Source organism: Hemitrygon akajei, chromosome 11 (assembly GCF_048418815.1).
Source record: "Hemitrygon akajei chromosome 11, sHemAka1.3, whole genome shotgun sequence".
In the NCBI taxonomy this organism is placed as follows: domain Eukaryota; kingdom Metazoa; phylum Chordata; class Chondrichthyes; order Myliobatiformes; family Dasyatidae; genus Hemitrygon; species Hemitrygon akajei.
Genome location: NC_133134.1, coordinates 44,398,802 through 44,419,597, shown reverse-complemented (window position 1 = coordinate 44,419,597; position 20,796 = coordinate 44,398,802). Strand labels below are relative to the sequence as shown.

Here is a 20,796-nt window from a genome sequence, read left to right as displayed (position 1 = left end):
GAGATTTAAGCATTATTATAAATCACACCAAGTGTTTAAGAACTGCAGCTGTGGGACATAAATTCACAAGCAAAGACCTTAAAAAGTATAATTAGAGCCAATTAGGATCTATCAAATATGCACACTCTGAACAGCAATGGGCAAGGCAGCGTCAATGCTACGAACACCAAATGGTAGATCCAGTTTCTAGCACATTGATTCTTGAAACTTCAGGACATCCCAGAGCACTTTATGACTAATTAATTTATTTTGAAGGGAAGTCACTATTTAAAGGAGCAAACAGGACAGCCAAGGAGTCCATTATCAACTCCCCATGATGTGATAATAAATAGCTGTTAAGGCTGAATGAGTGAAACTGGTTAGCATTTTAGGCTGAAATCTCAGCTCTATTTCAAAGTAGTACTAAAGGGGGCTTACATTCACCTCAAAGTACAAAGTTCAAAGTAAATTTCTTCTCAAAGTGTACCCATGTTTCACCATATACTACCCTGAGATTCATTTTCTTGCAGGTATTTGCACTAGAATAAAGAAATACAAAAGATCAATGACAAACTGCGCACAAAGGCTGATGAGCAGCCATTGTTCAAAAGACAAACTGTGCAAGTACAAAAAAAAACAAATAAACAAACAAACAAACAAATAAATAATGCCAAGAACATGTGCTGTAAAGCACTTGAAAGTGAGTCCATAGGTTTAACATCAAAGTCTTGGTTTAACATTTTGTCTGACAGTGCTATACCCTCTTGGCATATCACAGGAGCGTCAGCACATCTGGGTCAAAAACACACAACTGAGAAGTGACAGTGCCAATTTCTGAATCACAGCTGGCACCTCTCGGAAAGTTCAGACAAAAAATTAAGAGACGTAAATAGTACTTATATAAAATGCTCAAGGGAAGCCAGCTTGCAGTAAAAATTTCAATGGTACCTTTAATGTAACGTTGTCACCAAATAACACAATAGAAAATACTGCCCAGTCTTCCAACTTCCAAAGTACATTTACCGTCAAAGTATATATACAGTATACAACCCTGAGATTCGTCCTCCTGCAGGCAGCCACAAAACAAAGAAAGACCATGGAATCCATTTAAAGAAAACATCAAACACCGAACGTGTGAAATAAAGAACAAATTGTGCAAACAGCAAAAGGCAAGCAAATAACACTCAGATTATCAAACATCAAACCATGGAGTCCTCAAAATGGTCCAGGAACCACAGTCACCAAGTCAGTTCAGTTTAGTACTGAGTTGACGACTGCAGGCCTCAGCTGCAGAGCTAGTTCCATGCTTTGATCAAATCGTGCAAACAGCAGATAAAGAATGACCAGAAACACATGGAACATGAACTGCAGAGTCCTCCAAAGACAAGTCCACAACTGCAGAGAACATTCAGCCATGAGGATATTAAACAACAAACTGCAGAGTCGCCCAAAAATACAGTTTTACAGCCATGAGCCATGCTGAGGCAATTAAACCTGCACCTTCTTCCGGTACCAGCAAGAGGGAAACCAGCCAAACACAGGCAGATGGTGCCGAATGTTGTGTATTTAATATTTCAGTAATCTTGTGTATATATTTTTTGATTAAGTTTTATTTGTTGAAATAATTAATTATGTATAAATACATAAATTGCATACGTCATCACACTATCACGTGATACGTGCATGCCTCGCTTAAAGTAAACCCAAAGTTAGACTCACGATTTGGACTCCCATGTCTTCATTTGAATTAGTTTAATGTTGTGAAGCTGCAAATCATAAGCCTGAACGCCCGTTCCTCTTTGTTCTCATCCTTATCGATTTCAATCTTGCGTTAATCAACAAGGAGTGATGGAGCTGACTATGGGTTCGCTCTCAACTTTGCCAAATTCCTCAGGAGGTAGCAAAAGCGCCAGATCGCTCAGTTGCCCCAAACTTACATCATCAAAATGGAAATTACAGGCTGCATTTGATCGCAGTTCAGGAGAAGAAGCATATTTAAAAGAAGTAGAAGTAGCTTCGTGAGATGTCTGCAGGATATTGCCACTGGTTGCGCTGGTTGCTGGCACTAGTCACTATTCCAGAACACTATTGCAAATGGCTGCAGCAACATAACAGAAACAGGGTAATGAGGAGGGTCACCAAGTTACTTTGCAGAACATTCTTACGGAGCCTATCTCAATCTGGCAGTGGCCAGTCCCAGTTACAATGAATTAAGAAGAGGAAATAAAACAGGAGCATAATTTAGAGAGTGAATGCCATAATATTTTAAAAGTAACGATAATAAGTTTAGTTAAAATACAACTGTAAGTAATTAAAAACATAAATTTACAGAGAACTAAAGAAAGGTAAAGAAACACCAACAAATGGAGTTGATCTAGAAGCCATGGCTGGAATAGAGGTGAATTGCAAAACTTCAGAGAGCAGATGGGCAATGGTTCCCATAGAGTAGCCAGTAAAATCAAGTGTTATGTGCCCAGTATCCTGCAGGTCTGCTGGACAGTGCAGGATATCACAGGGCATATTAACATTTCACTTCAAGCGTGGCTCTGATTGGGTGATTAGGATTTATAATTGTAGCCCTTTTGCACAGAATTTACAGACTCCGTGTGCCACAAACCAAACCTATTTTCTACAAGAATATATAATCAAAGCAGTTCCTGGCGGGCAATGGATTGCCGCAGAGGATAGAAAATTTAAGCCACTGCTCAGCACACTGAAGTGATTTATACCACAGGGTTTCTTTTACACCTTGCTAATAAATATGTATAAAGGAAAGCAAGATTCTGGATTAAACAAAAAAATTGTTTGGCCAAAGAACCAAACAACTTAATAAATTATACTTATATAAGCAATTTTTATGGGTATCACTCTTTAAAAAAGTATATGGTATGATTTTCCAAAAATATGATTGCCACAGGTCAGATTGTACATCACTGTTTACTTCAGTGCTACATGATTGAAAATGTAGTTTGTGGAGTGAAATTGGTAACAACCACTCGAGGTTGGATCAGCAATACAATCAGAATCTAGTTTATCATCACTGACATATGTTGTGAAATTTGTTGTTTTGCAGCAGCAGTACAGTGCATTACATAAATATACTATAAATTATAATTTCAAGTTCAAAGTTCATTTATCAAAGTATGTATACAATATAGAACCTTGATATTAGTCTTCTTGCAGGCAGCCCCAAAACAAAGAAACAGTATAGAACCCATTTAGAGAAGCCCCCCACACAGTAAGACCATCAAATGCTCAAAAAAAGGACAAATTGTGCAGACAGCAAAAAGTGAACAAAAAAACACGCAGAACATAAACATCAAAAGTGAGGCCACATCAGAATCTGCCGAGTCGAGTGAAGACGGTTCAGGTGCTGATGGCAGCAAGTCACAGCCACTGAGTCAATCAGTTTAGCGCTCTGGCAACAGCGGCAATCCACAGCCACAGATCCAATTCCACGCCAAAGCGCCTCGATCAAATCGTGCAAATAGTGAAGGGCATTCAGCGCTGAAGAATAAGATATATATGTAATTAAATAAGCAGTGAAGAGGACTTCCGATAAGATGGCGATCGCTTAGCTGCTCCGAACTTTTGTTCCGTTACTGTCGCTACCTTTGCACTAAATGTCTCCATTTTATAAAGCTTAGTTAGGAATTATTTCGGTATCTCTTACTTGCCTGTGAATATATCTAACCTACAATGTCTAGCAAGAGTTCTAAATCCGGGAGAAAAGAAACTACGGCCTCGGAGGCGCTTGAAAATCTCCGAGACGAAATCTTAAAGCAAATTAAAACCGCTTTCAAACAGTTAGAAGAGAAACTGGATCGGATCAACGATAAAGTGGACAAACATGCTGAACACTTATCTCGCATCGATTCGACTTCTGAAGCTTTAGAAAGTCGGGTTCGATACTTGGAGACTCTCTGTTCCAGCTTAGAGGAAAAATCTAATAAACTTCTTTCCAAAATGGTGGATCTCGAAAATCGCAGCAGACGCTGCAACATCAGAATTCTGAGATTACCAGAGGCAACTGAGAAGGGGCCAACCGTGAAGTTTTTCGCCGAGTTTCTCTGTGAGATATTCGGGAAGGATCTGCTTCCAAACCCGCCCGAGCTGGAACGGGCACACAGAGTTAACGTCCCCCCCGGAATTCTGGGCACCCATCCGCGACCAGTAATCTTGTGTTTCCATCAATACCAGGTAAAACACAGTCTGATTGTGGAGGCACGTCGCAGAGGCTCTTTTTCTTTCCAGGATACAACCATTCGCTTTGTGGAAGATTTTGCACCCCAGACCTTAAAGATGCGCGCTGAGTATAAAGGCGTAATGAAAGTGCTTTTTGATCGTGGTTTCAAACCTTCCTTTTGTAATCTCGCTGACCTAAGAATCAAGTTTAATACCGGGGAATTCAAGTGGTTCAAATCAGCGAGGGAAGCTGAAGCGTTTGTGGCAAGTCTTCCGGCTATCCAGTTATCTTCGGAATCTGATCGGACCTCCTAAAATGGTGGATAAGTACTCCTCGTAGTAAAATTACTTTCTCTGGACTCGGAATTCACTTGAATCACTCAGACATTATTCACTGAAACTCTAAAGGCTGTTGACAATCTCTCCTGGGATTTGGTGTGTGTGTAATCTATTTTTACCTCTGTATAACTTTACCTACAGAGTTCTACAACTAAATCTTAACTTGTTTTGGAGGTTTGAAGTCTTTAGTGAAGGCCTCCCTGTTTGTCGGTTCACAGTTCAACTGCTGATTTATTTTTCCTCTGTTTTAAATACTTATTTATTTTATCTTTTTCTTTTCTTCATCCCCTTTTTTTTTCCATTCTCTGAATGTTTTTTTCTCCCTTCTCGGTAAACGGTTGATAAATACTCGTCTTGAATTTATAATTTTCCCCTTCCTCTTTTTTTTCTTTTTCCTTCTTACCTTTTTTTTTCCCTTTCTCTTACTTTATTCTTTTATAATATTTCGCGGGTAGGTTAGTTTTGGTTTTCTCCCGATTCGCTCTATATTAAGTTGTATATCTCGGCAGAAGGTGTTCTAAGCTGTAGTTATGTTTTCTAGTGCATAAACTAGTTACTGTTTGTTATAGCATTTATACGGAACTGCTGTCAATGACACAGATCTGGAAGTTGTATTTGGGTTAATTTTTCTGGTAGAGCTAGCTACTTGTTTTGGTAGCCGTCTAGTTTTGGGTTGTGTGGGTGGGGTGAATTTTCCAGTTCCAACATTTCTTTATTGTTTAGGACATGTTTATATTTTGACCTTACGAATCTATGTTTACATCTCTGCTCCCAGACTGCTATTGTACCGCTTGATTTTTTATATGCCTGCTGCCTTTTATGCATTAGTAATTGATAATGGCTAGTGCACTTAAATTTGTGAGCTGGAATGTAAAGGGACTGAACCACCCTGTTAAAAGGAGGAAGGTATTCTCACATATTAAACAACTCAAAGCTGACATTGCTTTCCTCCAAGAAACTCATATTCGTTGTTTCGATAACTCCCGGCTTCTGTCCAAGTGGGCGGGTCAGCATTTTCATTCATCCTTTGCCGCTAAAGCTAGGGGAGTCTCCATTCTTATTAACTCAAATATTCCTTTTGAACTCCATAATAAAATATCGGACACAAATGGCCGTTTTATTATTGTTTCTGGTAAACTATATAACACTAAAGTTGCACTAGCAAACCTGTATGCCCCCAACTTTGATGATGTTAACTTTTTTGAACGGTTTTTTTCCCTCACTACCAGACTTAAACTCATACTCTCTTATATTGGGTGGTGACTTTAACTGTTGGTTGGATCCTAAACTGGACCGATCGTCCTCTGTTACCAGATCACCTACCAAATCTGCCTTAGCTATTCAGTCGTTTCTCTCTAATTTTGGTATATCTGATATATGGTGTTTCCTCCATCCTACGGAGAGAGATTATTCCTTTTTCTCACATGTTCACCATACCTTCACTAGAATTGACTATTTCCTACTCGATAACCAACTTATCCCATTTGCCCACACTTGTGACTATCAGAGTATACTGATTTCTGACCATGCCCCAATGACCCTCTCTCTGAACTTTCCCGGTCTCCCTCAGAGGAACAAACACTGGCGGTTCGATTCAACTTTATTATCGGATGATGATTTCGTAAAATTTATTAAAGACCAGATAACCTTCTATTTTAACACTAATACATCACCTGAAGTGCCATCCCAGATTGTCTGGGATGCCATGAAAGCATATTTGAGGGGTCAAATAATCTCTTACACAGCAAATCTCAATAGAAGATCCCATGCAGATCGAGCAGACCTCATTAACCAGATTAAAGATGTGGATCAATTATATGCCCAAACTAAGAACCCTGAATTATACAAGAAGCGCGTTGAACTCCAAACTAAATTTAACCTTCTGTCCACTCAACCTGTCGAACGCCAACTTCTCGAAAGCAAGAGCCGCTTTTACATTCATGGGGATAAGTCTGGTAAATTCCTAGCCAATCAGCTGAGGCGTTCTAGAGCCAAACAACATATTACAAAGATCCGGAAGGAGAACGGAGACTTTACATCGGATCATTTAGAAATTAATGACGCATTTAAAAATTTTTATTCTCGGCTTTATTCCTCTGAATCCCTGAATGACAATATCTCTGTGGATCAATTATTACAGAATCTGAATATCCCCTCACTTTCATCTGATTTCAAAGCCAAACTTAATGCGCCTATATCACTAGAAGAAATATCTTTTGCAATTTCTGCACTGTCCTCAGGGAAATCTCCTGGACCTGATGGGTTCCCTGTGGAATTTTATAAATCATTCTCCTCACTTCTTTCTCCTCAGTTACTTTCAGTATTATCTGATTCGTTTAACTACGGCAAATTGCCACCCTCTTTCAATGAGGCATCTATTATTCTTCTTTTAAAAAAGGGCAAAGACCCAACAGAGTGTTCCTCGTACAGGCCGATCTCTCTGCTCAATGTTGATGTAAAGATCTTAGCTAAAGTGTTGGCTCATAGATTTGAAACCGTTATTCCCTCCATTATCTCTGATGACCAAACAGGCTTTATTAAAAACCGTCTCCCTTTTTTTAACATTCGGCGTCTATTTAATATTTTATACTCAGTTCCAACTGGGACTCCAGAATGTGTTATCTCCCTTGATGCGGAGAAAGCATTTGATCGTATAGAGTGGAACTACCTTTTTGCAGTCTTAGAAAAATTTGACCTTGGCCAAAGTTTCATCTCTTGGATCCAATTGCTGTACCTGTGTCCTACTGCTTCTGTTCTAACTAACTTTCAGAAATCCCAAGTATTCAATCTCAAACGTGGCACCCGTCAGGGATGCCCCTTAAGTCCCTTTCTCTTTGATTTGGCTATAGAACCTCTGGCGATAGCATTTCGAAAATGTCCTGAACTGACCGGGATTTGGAGAGGGGGTGTTGAACATAAAGTCTCTCTCTATGCTGATGACTTACTACTCTTTCTCTCATATCTGTCTACATCCTTACCTCTAATGTTTTCACTTCTTGACCAGTTTAGCCAGATCTCTGGCTATAAACTCAACTTACATAAGAGTGAACTTTTCCCAATTAATAAAGAAGCACAAGAACTAATATTTCGAGATCTCCCTTTTAAAGTAGTCCATAATCAATTTACTTATCTTGGAATTACAGTCACAAGGAAGTTTAAAGATCTCTTTCGTGAGAACTTTGTCAATCTTTCATATGCTACAAAACAGAGTCTGGCACAATGGTCACCTCTATCTATGTCCTTGGTAGGTCGTATCAATGTTGTCAAAATGTATGTTCTCCCCAAATTCTTATACTTATTTCAATCTATCCCAATTTGTATTCCTAAATCTTTTTTTGATTCCTTAGACTCTATTATTTTGTCATATCTGTGGCAGAATAAGCGCTCTAGAATTAATAAAATCCACCTCCAAAAATCTAAAAAAGAGGGTGGCATGGCTTTACCTAACTTTCGCTTATATTACTGGGCAGCTAATATACGTTGTGCTGTCTTCTGGTCTTTCTTCCACGGTCAACCTGAGTGCCCTAACTGGGTGGCAATGGAGTTGAGCTCCACTAAAGAATTATCTATATCTGCACTTCTTGGCTCTGCACTCCCTAGCAGTCTGCGCAGATCAATAGCTAATCCTCTGGTTAGACACACTTTGCGTATATGGGCTCAGTTCAGGAAATGCTATGGTTTCCAGGGGTTTTCCATTTCTAGCCCTGTCGCACATAATCACCTTTTTTTACCTACCACGTTCGATTCAGCATTCCATGTTTGGTACAGGAAGGGCATTAGACATTTTGAAGATCTCTTCATTGATAACCGCTTTGCTTCTTTTCAACAGCTCTCTGTTAAGTTCAACCTGCCTAACACTCACTTTTTCAGATATCTCCAAATCCGACACTTTACTGCTCCTTTAATTCCTAACTTTCCTGAAACGCCTGCGAAAAATGCTATGGACCTATTTCTCTCCATTAATCCACTAGGTAAAGGTTTAATTTCAATTATCCAAGATAAACTAGCAGCCTTACGACGGGCCCCTGTGGATAAAATTAAAATGGCCTGGGAGCAGGATTTAAATATCTCCTTATCCGAGGAGAGCTGGGACTCAGTTCTCAAATCGGTTAACTCAACCTCTCTTTGTGCTCACCATTGTCTCTTACAGTTTAAGATTGTTCATAGAGCCCATATGTCTAAATCTAAACTATCTCGATTCTACCCTGGCATTAGTCCGCTCTGTGATAAATGCAAGAGGGGCGTGGCCTCTCTCATCCATATGTACTGGTTCTGTCCTAGCTTGGAGAAATTCTGGAAAGATGTCTTCACTACACTATCGGGTATTCTGAATCAGCACCTAGAACCTAACCCCTTAATTGCTCTGTTCGGTTTTTGGGGCGAGACAGATTTATGTCTGGGTCCGACCAAATGCCGAATACTATCCTTTGCCTCTCTCCTGGCGAGACGCTTGATCCTCCTTAGATGGAGAGATGTTGCCCCGCCCACTCATGCGCAATGGCTTAACGACATTATGGCCTGCTTGGACCTCGAAAAAATTCATTATTCAGTTCTCAACTCAGATTTAAAGTTCCATAAGATCTGGGGGCCTTTTATCGAGTACTTTCATAACCTTCCTCTTGACTAGGGTTTTTTTTTCTTTTCAGTCCCTTGCTTTCAGCTCCCTTTTTTTTCTCTGGTAGTAGGCATTATTATCCTCTGTTGCTAAGTGTATTTACAGTCTGGGAGTTTGACTGTCCGGACTTATACTCTCTATATTGTGTGGTGGCTGGTCTGGAATTGTTGTTTTTTTTTCTTGTGTTATGGGGTTTGGGGAGGACACTAAGCTCACTTGTCTTTAATTTAGGTGCTTTTTTGTTAAATTCTCTTCCTGTGTAGCATATTGTTATTGTATGCTTAACCTTGCTCTGTATTAATGCTCCTCATTGGGATTTGGGGTTTTTAATTTTGTAAAATGTTTTGAAAAACTAATAAAAAAATTAAAAAAAAAATAAGCAGTGAAAAAAGAGCAATGGTATGAGGTAGTGTCCACTGGTTCATTGTCCATGGCAGTGGGGAACAAAGATGTTGGGGGAGTTACTTCAGGTCCCTGTACCTCCTCTCTGATGATAAGAAGGTGGCATATCCTGGGTGGTGGGTGCCCTTAATGATGGATGCTGCCTTTTCAGGCATCACCTTTTGATCCTGCTGATGCTAGTGCTGATGATGGAGCTGGCTGAACTTATAGCCCTCTGCAGCTTTTTCTGATCGTGTGCAATGGCCCTTTCATACCAAACATTGTCACAACCATTTGGAATGCTCTCCGCAGTATATCTGTAGAAATTTGTTAAACATCTTTGGTGGCAGACATACCTAATCTCTTCAAACTCCTAATTAAATGTAACTTTTGGCATGCCCTTTTCATAATTGCATATATACATTGGGTCCAGGATGGATCTTCAGAGGTATTGACACCTAGGAACTTGAAACTGCTCTCCCTTTCCACTGCTGATCTATTAATAAGGTCTGGTGTGTGTGCCTTTGATTTCCTTTCCTAAAGCCCACAATGAACTCCTTGGTCTTCATGGCTTTGAGTATACGGTTGTTGTGATGCCACACAACCAGCCCATCTATTTCATTCATGTGTGCTTCCTCAGTGCTATCTGAGATTCTGCCAATGAAAGCTGCTCCATCAGCAAGTTTAAAGATGGCATTTGAGCTGTGCCCAGTCACACAGTCAAGTACAACAGTGTCATAAGCACATGTCCTTGAGGTGCACCTGTATTGAGAGGAGGAGATGTTATTAGTGATCTGCACTGACTGTGGTCTCCCAATAAGGAAGTCAAGGATCCCGTTGCAGATGGAGCTACAGAGACCCAGGTCCTGAAGCTTATTGATGAGTACTGAGGGGATAATGGTATTGAATGCCGATCTGTAATCAATAAACGGGAGCCTTTTGCAGACATTACTGTTGTCCAAGTGGCCCGTAGCCAAGTGGAGAGGCAGTGAGATTGCATTCACTGTAGACCTACTGTGGCAGTGGGTCTAGGTCCTTTCTCAGGCAGGAGTTAATTCTGCCCATGACCAACCTCTCAAAGCACTTCATCACAGTAGATGAGACTGCAACTTGGTGATAGTCATTGAGGCAGCTCACCCTGCTCCTCGTGGGCACCTCTATGAGTCATGTCATTTTGAAGCAGGTGGAAGCTTCAACTGGACTTCATACCAGTTTGCATTTTGTGGTCTGGGATAATGCCACATTGCTAACAGATTTTGCCTTTCTCCCTGAGAAGTGGGTCCTCCTTTGTACTCAGGCTAATTAACTGAATTACTTTTGCTTTTGGTCTTTTTAAAAATTTTATAGCTGACTGAACTTCGTAATCATAAATTATCCACTATGGAAACCAGAATATTTTCTAGATAATAATCAGTTCAGAATTTCAGAGACTTGTCTGCTCCTGGAGACCTTGTTTCTTCTAAAGCTGCTATAAACCTTTTTAAGATCTTGTTAGCCGGGTTTGGAGGCAAAAGGAAATACAATCTGCTTTTCTGCCACTGATAAATTTGCCTCTGTTCTAGGCTTTCAATGTACTTGGACTATCAATGACCTTTGTAGGGCTGAAAATCCCACACACATCATTGCTGCTCGCAGTTGGTGGGTTCCTATACTAATTCCACCCAACGTTGTAGCCAAGTTTGCAGACAAGACAAAGATAGGTGAAGGGGCAGGTAGTGGTGTGGAGGCAAGAAGTCTGCAGACGGTCATGGACAGGTTGGGAGATAGTGCAAAAAAGTGGCAGCATAATGAAGTGTGGGTTACGCACTTTGGTCAGAAGAATAAAGATGCAGGTATTTTCTAAATGGGGAGAGAGTTCAAAATTTGAAGGTGTAAAGGGACTTTGAAGTCCTAAAGAATGATTCTCTTAAGGTTAACTTGTGGGTTGAGCTGTTAGCATTCATTGCAAGAGGACTAGTGTTACATACTCACAGTTTACTAATTATTTACTTAATACTTTACTTATTATTTTTTACTTATTATTATTCCTTTTTGCTATTTAATTATTTATGGTTTTATATTGCTATATTTCTACACTACTCTTGGTTGGTGCGACTGTAACGAAACCCAATTTCCCTCGGGATGAATAAAGTATGTCTGTCTGTCTGTCTGTCTGTCTGTTTGAACACGGGACAGTGGGATGATGTAATGGTCTTGTGAGTGGGATGATGTAATTGTCTCATGACCATGGGGTGATGTTATGTCACGTGATGGCATGTTCCAAACGGTATTTAAACAAATACTGTAGTTTGTGACGCAGTTCTCATTTTAATTTTTGTACAACTTTGTTGTTACTGGTCGGAGGTGTGGAGACTCCACTGGTTTTGTTTGTTGTACATTTATTTTTCCCTTACAGTCCAGTATCCGAGAGTGATGGCATTACTGGAGTTATCCAAGTTTAAAGGATTGGATAAAGTTAATGTCATTCAGCGTCTTGGGAAATGATCGACCTTTTTGAATCTTTGTTCGTGAATTGTGGCAGGCACATTCGAGTTAAATGCCTGCAAAGTTGGGGAAGGTTTGTGCAGCGACCACCCTCCAGTCAAAAGGTCAGTTCCATTTACTTCCTCGTGATTTCTTTGAACAAGGCATCTCTCGGCTGTGGGATCGGCAGATTCGTCGCTACTTCGAAGGAATCGTTGTTTCGAGGAAGTCTCTCCTTACTGACTGTATAAATCACATGGACTTTTGAATTTATCACTTTAAGTCTGTGCTTGGATGAGACCAGTTTCTACGTTTGACTGTTTGTTAGATATTGCCGCCTAACTGTTAACTTCTGGCTAAGTTAATCGTTAGTTTATTTCTCTAAGTTTTGAGCAGAGGTTAATAAATCTCGGGATTTGTTTACAAACCCTGTCTCAGTTTCTTATCGATTGATGCATTCATAACATGGAATACAAAAGCAAGGATGTATTGCTGAGAATTTATAACACACTGTTTAGACACCATTTGGAATACTATGAGCAATTTTAGGCCTCATATCTAAGGAAGCCCTGGAGAGGGTCCAGCAGAGGTTCACAGGAATGATCGCAGGGAATGAAATGCTTGACATAGAAGGAGCATTTGATAGCTCTGGATCTGTACTCAATGGAGTTTAGAAGAATGATGGTGGATCTCATCCAAACCTACTGAATATTTCAAGGCATGGATAGAGTGAACATTGAGGGAACTTTTCCTTTAGTGGGAGAGTTTTGGAACCAAGGACGCAGCCCAAAATAAAACCAGATGATGATGAATCTGAGGAATTTGTTACCAGAGAAGGCTATGGAGTCGAAATCAGTTGGTGTATTTTAAGACAGGTATCGATAGGTTCTTGAATGATAAAGGGGTTAAGGATTACAGGGAGAAAGCAGGAAAGTGGGGTTGAGAAAAGACGTGTCAGAGCAGACTCAGAGAGATACAGCATGGAAACAAGCCCTGAGACTGAGTGCACACTGACCTTTAAACATTCATTTTCAGTACTCCTACATTAATCCATATTTTTATTCTCCCACATTCTCATAAATCCCCCCACCAAATTCTACCATACCAAGGGTTAGCTATCATACTAACCAAGTCTACCAAACTGAGTCACTGGTTTTCTGTTGAGCCTCTGCTTTAGGTCATCCTTCTCACTTGAGGCACGCTGACACTTCCAACCTCAGAATACCTTAAATCTACAGTTAACTCCCTCCTGGATCTCCTGGCCATTCTCGTTAAACCAGTCATGGTTCTTCTTGATAGAGCAACCACAAGTCTCCCCATAGGTGCTAATCCATTGGCTATGGGCACTGTTGGCTAAAAGCTGATGGCAGGTTGTTTGTGAGATGTTGCCTTGGAAGAACTGCTTTTAACATTGTCAGAACAATCATTTCAGTGGACACTGGTATTTTAGAGCCAGGTGATGGAGATGATAGAGAAGACTAGACAGTGTTCAGTCTAACTGTCATCAGGACCCGAGATAGTATGGGCAATGCTAACAACCTTGGCTGATAATTTAACAGGAACCAGTCCTTAGATCAGGTATCTTGCTCAGATGTGCTGTGCATATCTCTTTGTTGAATCAGAGTGAAGATAGTCACTAATCCACAATTTCCTTACCCACATTTGGAAAAGATGGAATGCCAGAGGTTCTTAGGGTAACCATAATTATGAATGAACTTTCAGAAACAAATCCAAATGTTTCAACTACGGAAGAGTCGCTTTGGTGTCTAACACAGGGAAAGTTAGCTCCAGAGTCCTCCTCGACCACCTCCTCACTTGGGCCAAGTGTACAATTTCCATTCCAGAACCAAGGTCATCATAAGCACAGTAGTGAAGCTGCAGTACACAGACAAATGTCAGTGTTTCTGCCTGTTCAGAGACCAAACTCCTCCAAGTCACTCATTATTTCTTCAGTGAAGTATCCAAGAGAATGGACATTGCACTCAGCATCCGCAAGGCAATGGTTTTCTACCAACTTCTCCATCTCTTTAAGACCCACCCTCCCACATTGAAGGTTTACAGTGAGACCTGAGACAGCTCTAACAAGGCAGGAGCAAATACTGCTGATGAAAACTACCATTCCTTTAAGTCCACCAGCACAGCCATTAGGTCACTGAGGAGAAGAGTGAAGATCAAGAACATCAAACCCAGCACAAAACTCACATCTACCTTCAGCAGACACTTCAAGCCACGGAAAGAATACCAGTCCTGAGGCCTCCGCAAAATCCTCGGGGTCTACTGGAAGGATGGTATCAGTGTTCTCTCTGAGGCCAACATCCCTATCACTGAAGTCTACCTCACTTAGTTGTCTCCATTGGAGAGGCCATGTGCTTAGCAAGCCTGACACAAAACTGCCCAAAATAGTCTATTCCATGCTCTGTGAGGGGAAGAAATTACCAGGTGGACATAATGAAATATTCAGCTCTCCAAAAAACTGACTCCTGGTAATCTTGGCCCCATGGCCATTGAAACTGAAGAAGGAACACTCCAAATAGCATAGAAAAATCCATGCAATTGCAGTACATAGACATCCAATGTAAAGAGCAGGAGTACTCTACTTCACAAAATACCTACCCATCAGACACCTCCTGCCCCTTCTACAGTAGACATCAACAGTCACTCAAAACTAGAGGGGAGAGAGTCATTCTCAGTCATAAGGAATATGCAAGAATATCTGGAATTGTGAGCCTCCAGAGAGATTCAGTAGTCATCCGGTAGTGTAGTGGCATCCGCACTGGACTTCGAGGTAAGTGGTCCCGGGTTCAAATCCAGCCAGCCCCTTGCATACTTTTCATGCATGCTGGGTTGAGTGTCAAGCTAGGAACTCAGCCTCGTAAAAAAAAAACAGACAATGGCAAGGTTGCTGCCCAGTGCACCACAAGACACAGAGGGATTCAGTATTCCAAGAATTCAAGGCATTTTAAATCAATAAGTACACACAACAGAATTTAAAAGATTATTGGAATGCTGACCTGCACTGAAAGGGAACTGGAATATATAAGTGGTGGAAGCTATTTTACACTCCTGGTTGGGGCTTATTTAGAGAACTTCACCAACCTTGGTTCTGAACCTTAGGAAGAATATTGAGGTTCATTTAAAACGAGCCAGAATAGATTCAACTCTGCATTCATCCACTGCAGCTGCAGTGAGCCGGACGTAACAATTAATATGCATCATATTCCATCCAATATTCTAAGTGATTTGTTACCGTACCATTTATCAGCTGTTGCTGCTGCCGAATAATCTCACTGCAGAGTGATCGGTGTTGTTCGTAGCGCTGCACAGCAAAGTCTTTCTGTTGGAGGATATTCTCTTTCCTCAGCAGAGCTGACTGGATCTCGGTATTGTCCACCTCCAGCTCATGAACTTTACAGAGCAAACTCATGATCTCCTGCTGCTCCTTATTACTGATGCACTTTGGTAGCAAATCCTCCATCTTTGAGACTTTAGCCTTGATTTCCTCCAACTTCTGCTCTAACTCACACTAAGAAACAAAACAAACAAATACAATTATTGGCTTCACTCTACACCCTGACACATACTTTTTATCCACATTAAGCAGTTAGGAAGTATATATATGAATAATTGATTGCCAATGAACAGAATGTGTACCCTTGGGGTTTATTCGTGGATGTCCTGCCAACAATGTTTGCGTTCATTATAGTGTCTACTGAAATTTTGGTGTCGGGGTAATAGTCTGGTATTCTTTTCAACTGCTTCTCAACTTTCCTAAATGCAAATATTTATTTATCTTTTAGAGATGGCATGCTCCTGATATAACAAATACTTACCCTTTCCTAAATGAAAACATTTATTTATCTTCTAGGGTCGGTATGCGCCTGATATAACAAATACTTACCCTTGAGATCTGCTGCTATACTCTATAATGACCTTCTCACTGACAGTGAAACAAATGGCACAGTACTCACTCTGCTTACATCATTGAAATGGTAATCCAGAGACCAAGACTCATCATACTGAGCATAAGTACAAATCACAAATAGCAGCTGAGGAATTTAAATTCTGTTTTTAAATAAGTATGGAATAAAACCAGGAATCAGTAATGGCCAGCATGAAGCTCTACCCTTAAAAACTCATCTGGAAGCCACCCATGCTTGCCTGGTGTCTGGTTTAAATGTGATTGCAGATCTTTTGAAAAGGCCACTCAAGTTTCCAAATTACCATAAGGTACAAGAGAAACAAAACTGGGTGGACAACTCTACATTGGCTCAGGCAGTAAATTCGACCATGACAGAGACACACCAATCAAGTGCTCTTTATTAATATTTGAGGAATGGATCAAAATCAGGAGAGTGGCTGCAGAATGATTGGCCAACATTCTAATGTTGTCATCTTCACAGAATCATAATTTACATGTAACATACATGAGCATTTAAAACTATGTCCCGTTGCCCTACAAAACAGGAACACCAGCCATGAAGGAACTATGCCAAAGGTTTAGAAGAGAATGGCGGTGGCAGTCCCCAACACTTCCATAACACCTCACAGGTCAGCGGCCAGGAAACCACTGGCTGATTACCATCTACTAACAAAGCTCAATTGATGAATTGGTTTCCTCCTTGGTGAATATCAGTTTGAAAAATCAAAGTGGGTGTAAGTGGCACAGAACGTACTCTGATGGGAGACTTCAACATCTATCAGTAGCATACATACCAACTGGGTGGGTGTTTGGAGACACGTGATAAAGAAGACCAGATCAGCGATGAGAGCTGATTTCACTCACTCTCCACAATTTTCACTCTTCTCTCCAGGGCGGAGCCTTTTGCTGTTCTGTCATTTGGTCAATTTAAATACTGGCCCGGATGGACTGAAAAGGCAAGGTGTTGGGATCGAGGGCAAGAGCTGATTTCGCTTACTCTTCATGATCTTCACCCCTCTCTCCAAGGCGCCAGAGCCTTTCAATTGGTCCATCATTTGGTCAATTTAAATGCCGGCCTAAAGAGACTGAAAACACAGGGTGTTGGGATCCGGGGCAAGAGACGATTTCACTCGCTCTCCATGATGGTCTCTCCTCTCGCTCTATAAGCTGGGTCTATGAAGACTGCCCCAGCTGTTGCAGACTTCCCACCTGTCCTGGAAGTTCTGGGAGTCTCCCGTACATTGATAGTGGCTCCCTGACGCCTGCAAATTATATACAGTATCCCGGATCTATTGTTTTGAGAGGGAGAGGGAGCATCCTGATTGGTCTCTCTTCGTGCTAAGTAGACCTATCAGTTTTCTCTGTGGGCGGGCTTTACAGTCAACCTCAAAAATAATGACAGTGTTGCTCGCTGCACTGTTTGCAACAGTGACTTTTCTATTGCCCATGGTGGGTTAAAATGTAAAAGACATGTTCAGGTGAGTTTAACAGTTGTCATTTGTTCATTAGCATAGCTAACGTTATTTAAACTAGCTGGCGAGCTGCGAAGGAGCTACTCTATTGATGTCCTACGTGATGAGGCCAAACTCCCTGTAGACTTGCTTAAAGCTGTAATAGAATAAAAAACGACTCCATGATAATACAAGTTTATATTTTAATGTCACATTTTCTGCTTATACCCAACTTGGTTTACAGATTAGACAAAATCACAAAATCACTAAAGGTGTATTACATACACCTTCAGAGGTCGACTGGGGGGAGTGGATATCGGTTTCAGGGAGTGGGGGTGCTACCTCCCTGAAATGAGTTTTTGCAGGGTGGGATGTCTGCTGTTGTGCTCTATGCCTGCTAATATGATGAACTGATAGGCGAGTCTTTGGGCCTACTCTGGGCTGCTCCAGGGCTCAGATCCGAGGACTCAATGTTTGTTTTGGATTGTCGCTGTTCGCTTCAATTGTTTGCATGATTTGTGTTTTTTCTCTTTCTCTTGAATGTTGGGTATTGGTCTTTTTTTTTCTTTAATTGGATTCTTTTAGGTTTCTTGCTTTGTGGCTACCCGTGAGCAAACAAGTCTCAAGATTGTATAATTTACACATTCTTTGATAACAAATGTACTTTGAACAAGATGCTGGAGGAACTCAGCAGGTCAGGCAGCACCTATGGATAGGTATTTACAGTCAGTGTTTCAGGCCAAAACCCTTTGTCAGATTCTGATGAAGAATCTTGGCCCAAAATGTCAACTGCTTATTCCTTAAGTGCTTAATGAACAGCATAGACTCAGTGGGCCGAAGGGCTGGTTTCCGTGCTGTCTGACTCTAAGTGAAAAAGTACAGATTCCAGGCAATCCACTGTGTTTTATGTACCTAAGATTTAATATTATTTACGTGTTTTAAGTGCCAGTCTTCCACATAGAATTCCCCTGTGCTTTATTATAATAATTCAGTTAAAAGATTCTCCTGTCATCTCCCATTACAGGTGGTCCTCACCTTGAGTGCTGCCGTTTTCTGCTGCTCGCTTAGCAGCATGCCGATTTCCTCCCGTGCCACTGTCACCTCCAGCGGTTCAGTCATATCTGACTCGTCCATTAGTCTGGCTTCCTGCTCCTCCCCTTCATGGTCTTTATCAGGTACCTCGCTCCACTTCTTCCTCCACCACTTCCCAGAACGGTTTGTTTTCTCCCTTTCCCAGCTAAAGAAGAACACAAAAATCAATTGGTTTCTGCAGGCATCCCTCAACTTACCTGCCTCAGTAGGCAGAATCTTGTTAATCAAAAAGGCTCGGCAAAGTGCTTTATGGGCATTTTGGAACTACACATTCCTTTTGGGGAGAGAGTGAAGCGATATCTGTAATATTGAAAAATAAACTCGTAAGGTAAACACAGCAACTCCAAGAGAAAATGGCATTTTTGATTAGAAATTGTGAATCAAACATACGAGACACTCCCAATCACACCAGCTTTTGGGATTTAGCTGCTCTAATAACTCTCTGGTGCATGGAGAGCTGGCATGGTCCCTTTTTAGGGTTCAGGATGGTCCTGCTAATTGACAGTCATGTTTTGAGCGCCAAGAACTGAGTATTTAAAGAGCACCTGATCTGAGCCTCAGTGCTCAATCATAAGCCCTACTAGTGATATTATCAAGTGTTTGTTTTGTGCTCAGTTCCTGATCCAGTTTGATGTTGTGTCTCGACCCTTGCTTCAGATACCCCAGCGTCTGGGTCCACACCAACCTCGTCCAGGTCTCTTGACACACAAACATTTGTAAGTTGAGGACTACATTATTAAAACAGATTACTTGTGAAGCAGATCACCTTAAACTAGCCAGGACCCGCAAGCTCAGTCATTCAGAGCACATTTTTAACCTCCTAAATGATTGGATTGTAAAACAATCAACTGATAAATGTGATCGGGCCTTTCCATGAGAACAATCAATAATCGCTCACTCCATGCACAGAATGTATGCGTAAACAAACCGTGTGGAGCACACAGGACTAACATCAATCCAAGTCACGCTTAGATTGTGAAACTAATTTAAAGAATACATCTTCCTCAGTGTGGGCCCTGCAGAGGTAGACAGGCCCGATGAGCCCATACCTGTACACGTCCGATAACGTTCAGGTTTGTTAGTGACTGAATTGGAGGAAATCTTGCCACCTGTAAAGAGCTAAAGGCTGGAGTTACAGATCTGGGTGTGAGTTTATTGTGGGTCCACTGGAGGTGAAGAAGACAAAGTGGAAGTCACCCTTACAAAGATGGCTGGAGAAGGAGAGGCAGAAGGTTGAGGGGGAGGGAGTGGTAGAGAACAGTCACATATCTACCTCCATCTGCCTGAAGGTTAATGCATTCAGATTCTAAGGTTATGAAAATCACTTGTGAAAGGAAACAGTAACCTTATACAAGCAGACGTCAAAACATTTACCTATGCCTTTAGAGAGTAAGGTCCCTGATGCCTTGAATTTCACAATCCAGATGGCTGAAGCTGATAAATGAACCGCAAATTTGCAGTCATGTATGCCCCCAATTCGAGAAGAGGAGGATTTACAAACCGTTTGTGGAAACAGAGGAATATGAGAGTAGAGTCATAGAGTCTTACAGCATTACAGCACAGAAACAGGCTGATTGGCTCATCCATTCTGTGCTGAATTATTATTCTGCCTAGTCTTATTGATCTGAACCATACCCCTCCCATCCATATACCTATCCAAACTTCTCTTAAATGCTGGAATTGAATGTGCATCCTTCACTTCCACTGACAGCCCATTCCACACTCTCACCACCCTCTGAATGAAGAAAATCCCCTCATATTGCCCTTAAATATTTCACCTTTCATCCTTAACCTATGACTTCTAGTTCTAGTCTCACCCAACCTCAGTGGGAAAATCCTGCTTGCATTTACCCAATCTATACCCCTCATAATTGCATATACTTCTATCAAATCCTAACTCTCCAACACTTCAGGGAATCCAGTCCTAATCTATTTATCCTTTCCTTCTACCTCAGGTCCTCAAATTCCAGCAACATCCTTGTCTTATTGAAATCTTTCCTGTAGGTAGGTGACTGGAACTGCACACAATATCCAAGTAAGGCCTCAACAATGTCTTATACAAATTCAATAATAACATCCCAACTCCTGTACTCAGTAATAACATCCCAACTCCGGTACTCAGTAGTAACATCCCAACTCCTGTACTCAGTAATAACATCCCAACTCCGGTACTCAATAATAACATCCCAACTCCTGTACTCAGTAATAACATCCCAACTCTGGTACTCAATAATAACATCCCAACTCCGGTACTCAGTAATAACATCCCAACTCCTGTACTCAGTAATAACATCCCAACTCCGGTACTCAATAATAACATCCCAACTCCGGTACTCAGTAATAACATCCCAACTCCTGTACTCAATAATAAC

At 41.1% G+C, this 20,796-nt stretch overlaps 1 protein-coding gene across 4 annotated transcripts in view; it reads right to left on the bottom strand.

Moving 5' to 3' along the window:
* LOC140735557 (kinesin-like protein KIF19) overlaps positions 1-20,796 on the bottom strand; it is a 173,386-nt gene that overhangs the window by 55,799 nt on the left and 96,791 nt on the right. For all 4 annotated transcript variants that reach the window (XM_073060742.1, XM_073060743.1, XM_073060744.1 and 1 more), the window contains 2 exons: positions 18,368-18,569; positions 15,215-15,485 (listed from right to left, as the gene is read on the bottom strand). In XM_073060742.1, coding sequence (XP_072916843.1) covers positions 15,215-15,485; positions 18,368-18,569 — 473 coding nt within the window. The remainder of the gene's footprint in view (positions 1-15,214; positions 15,486-18,367; positions 18,570-20,796) is intronic.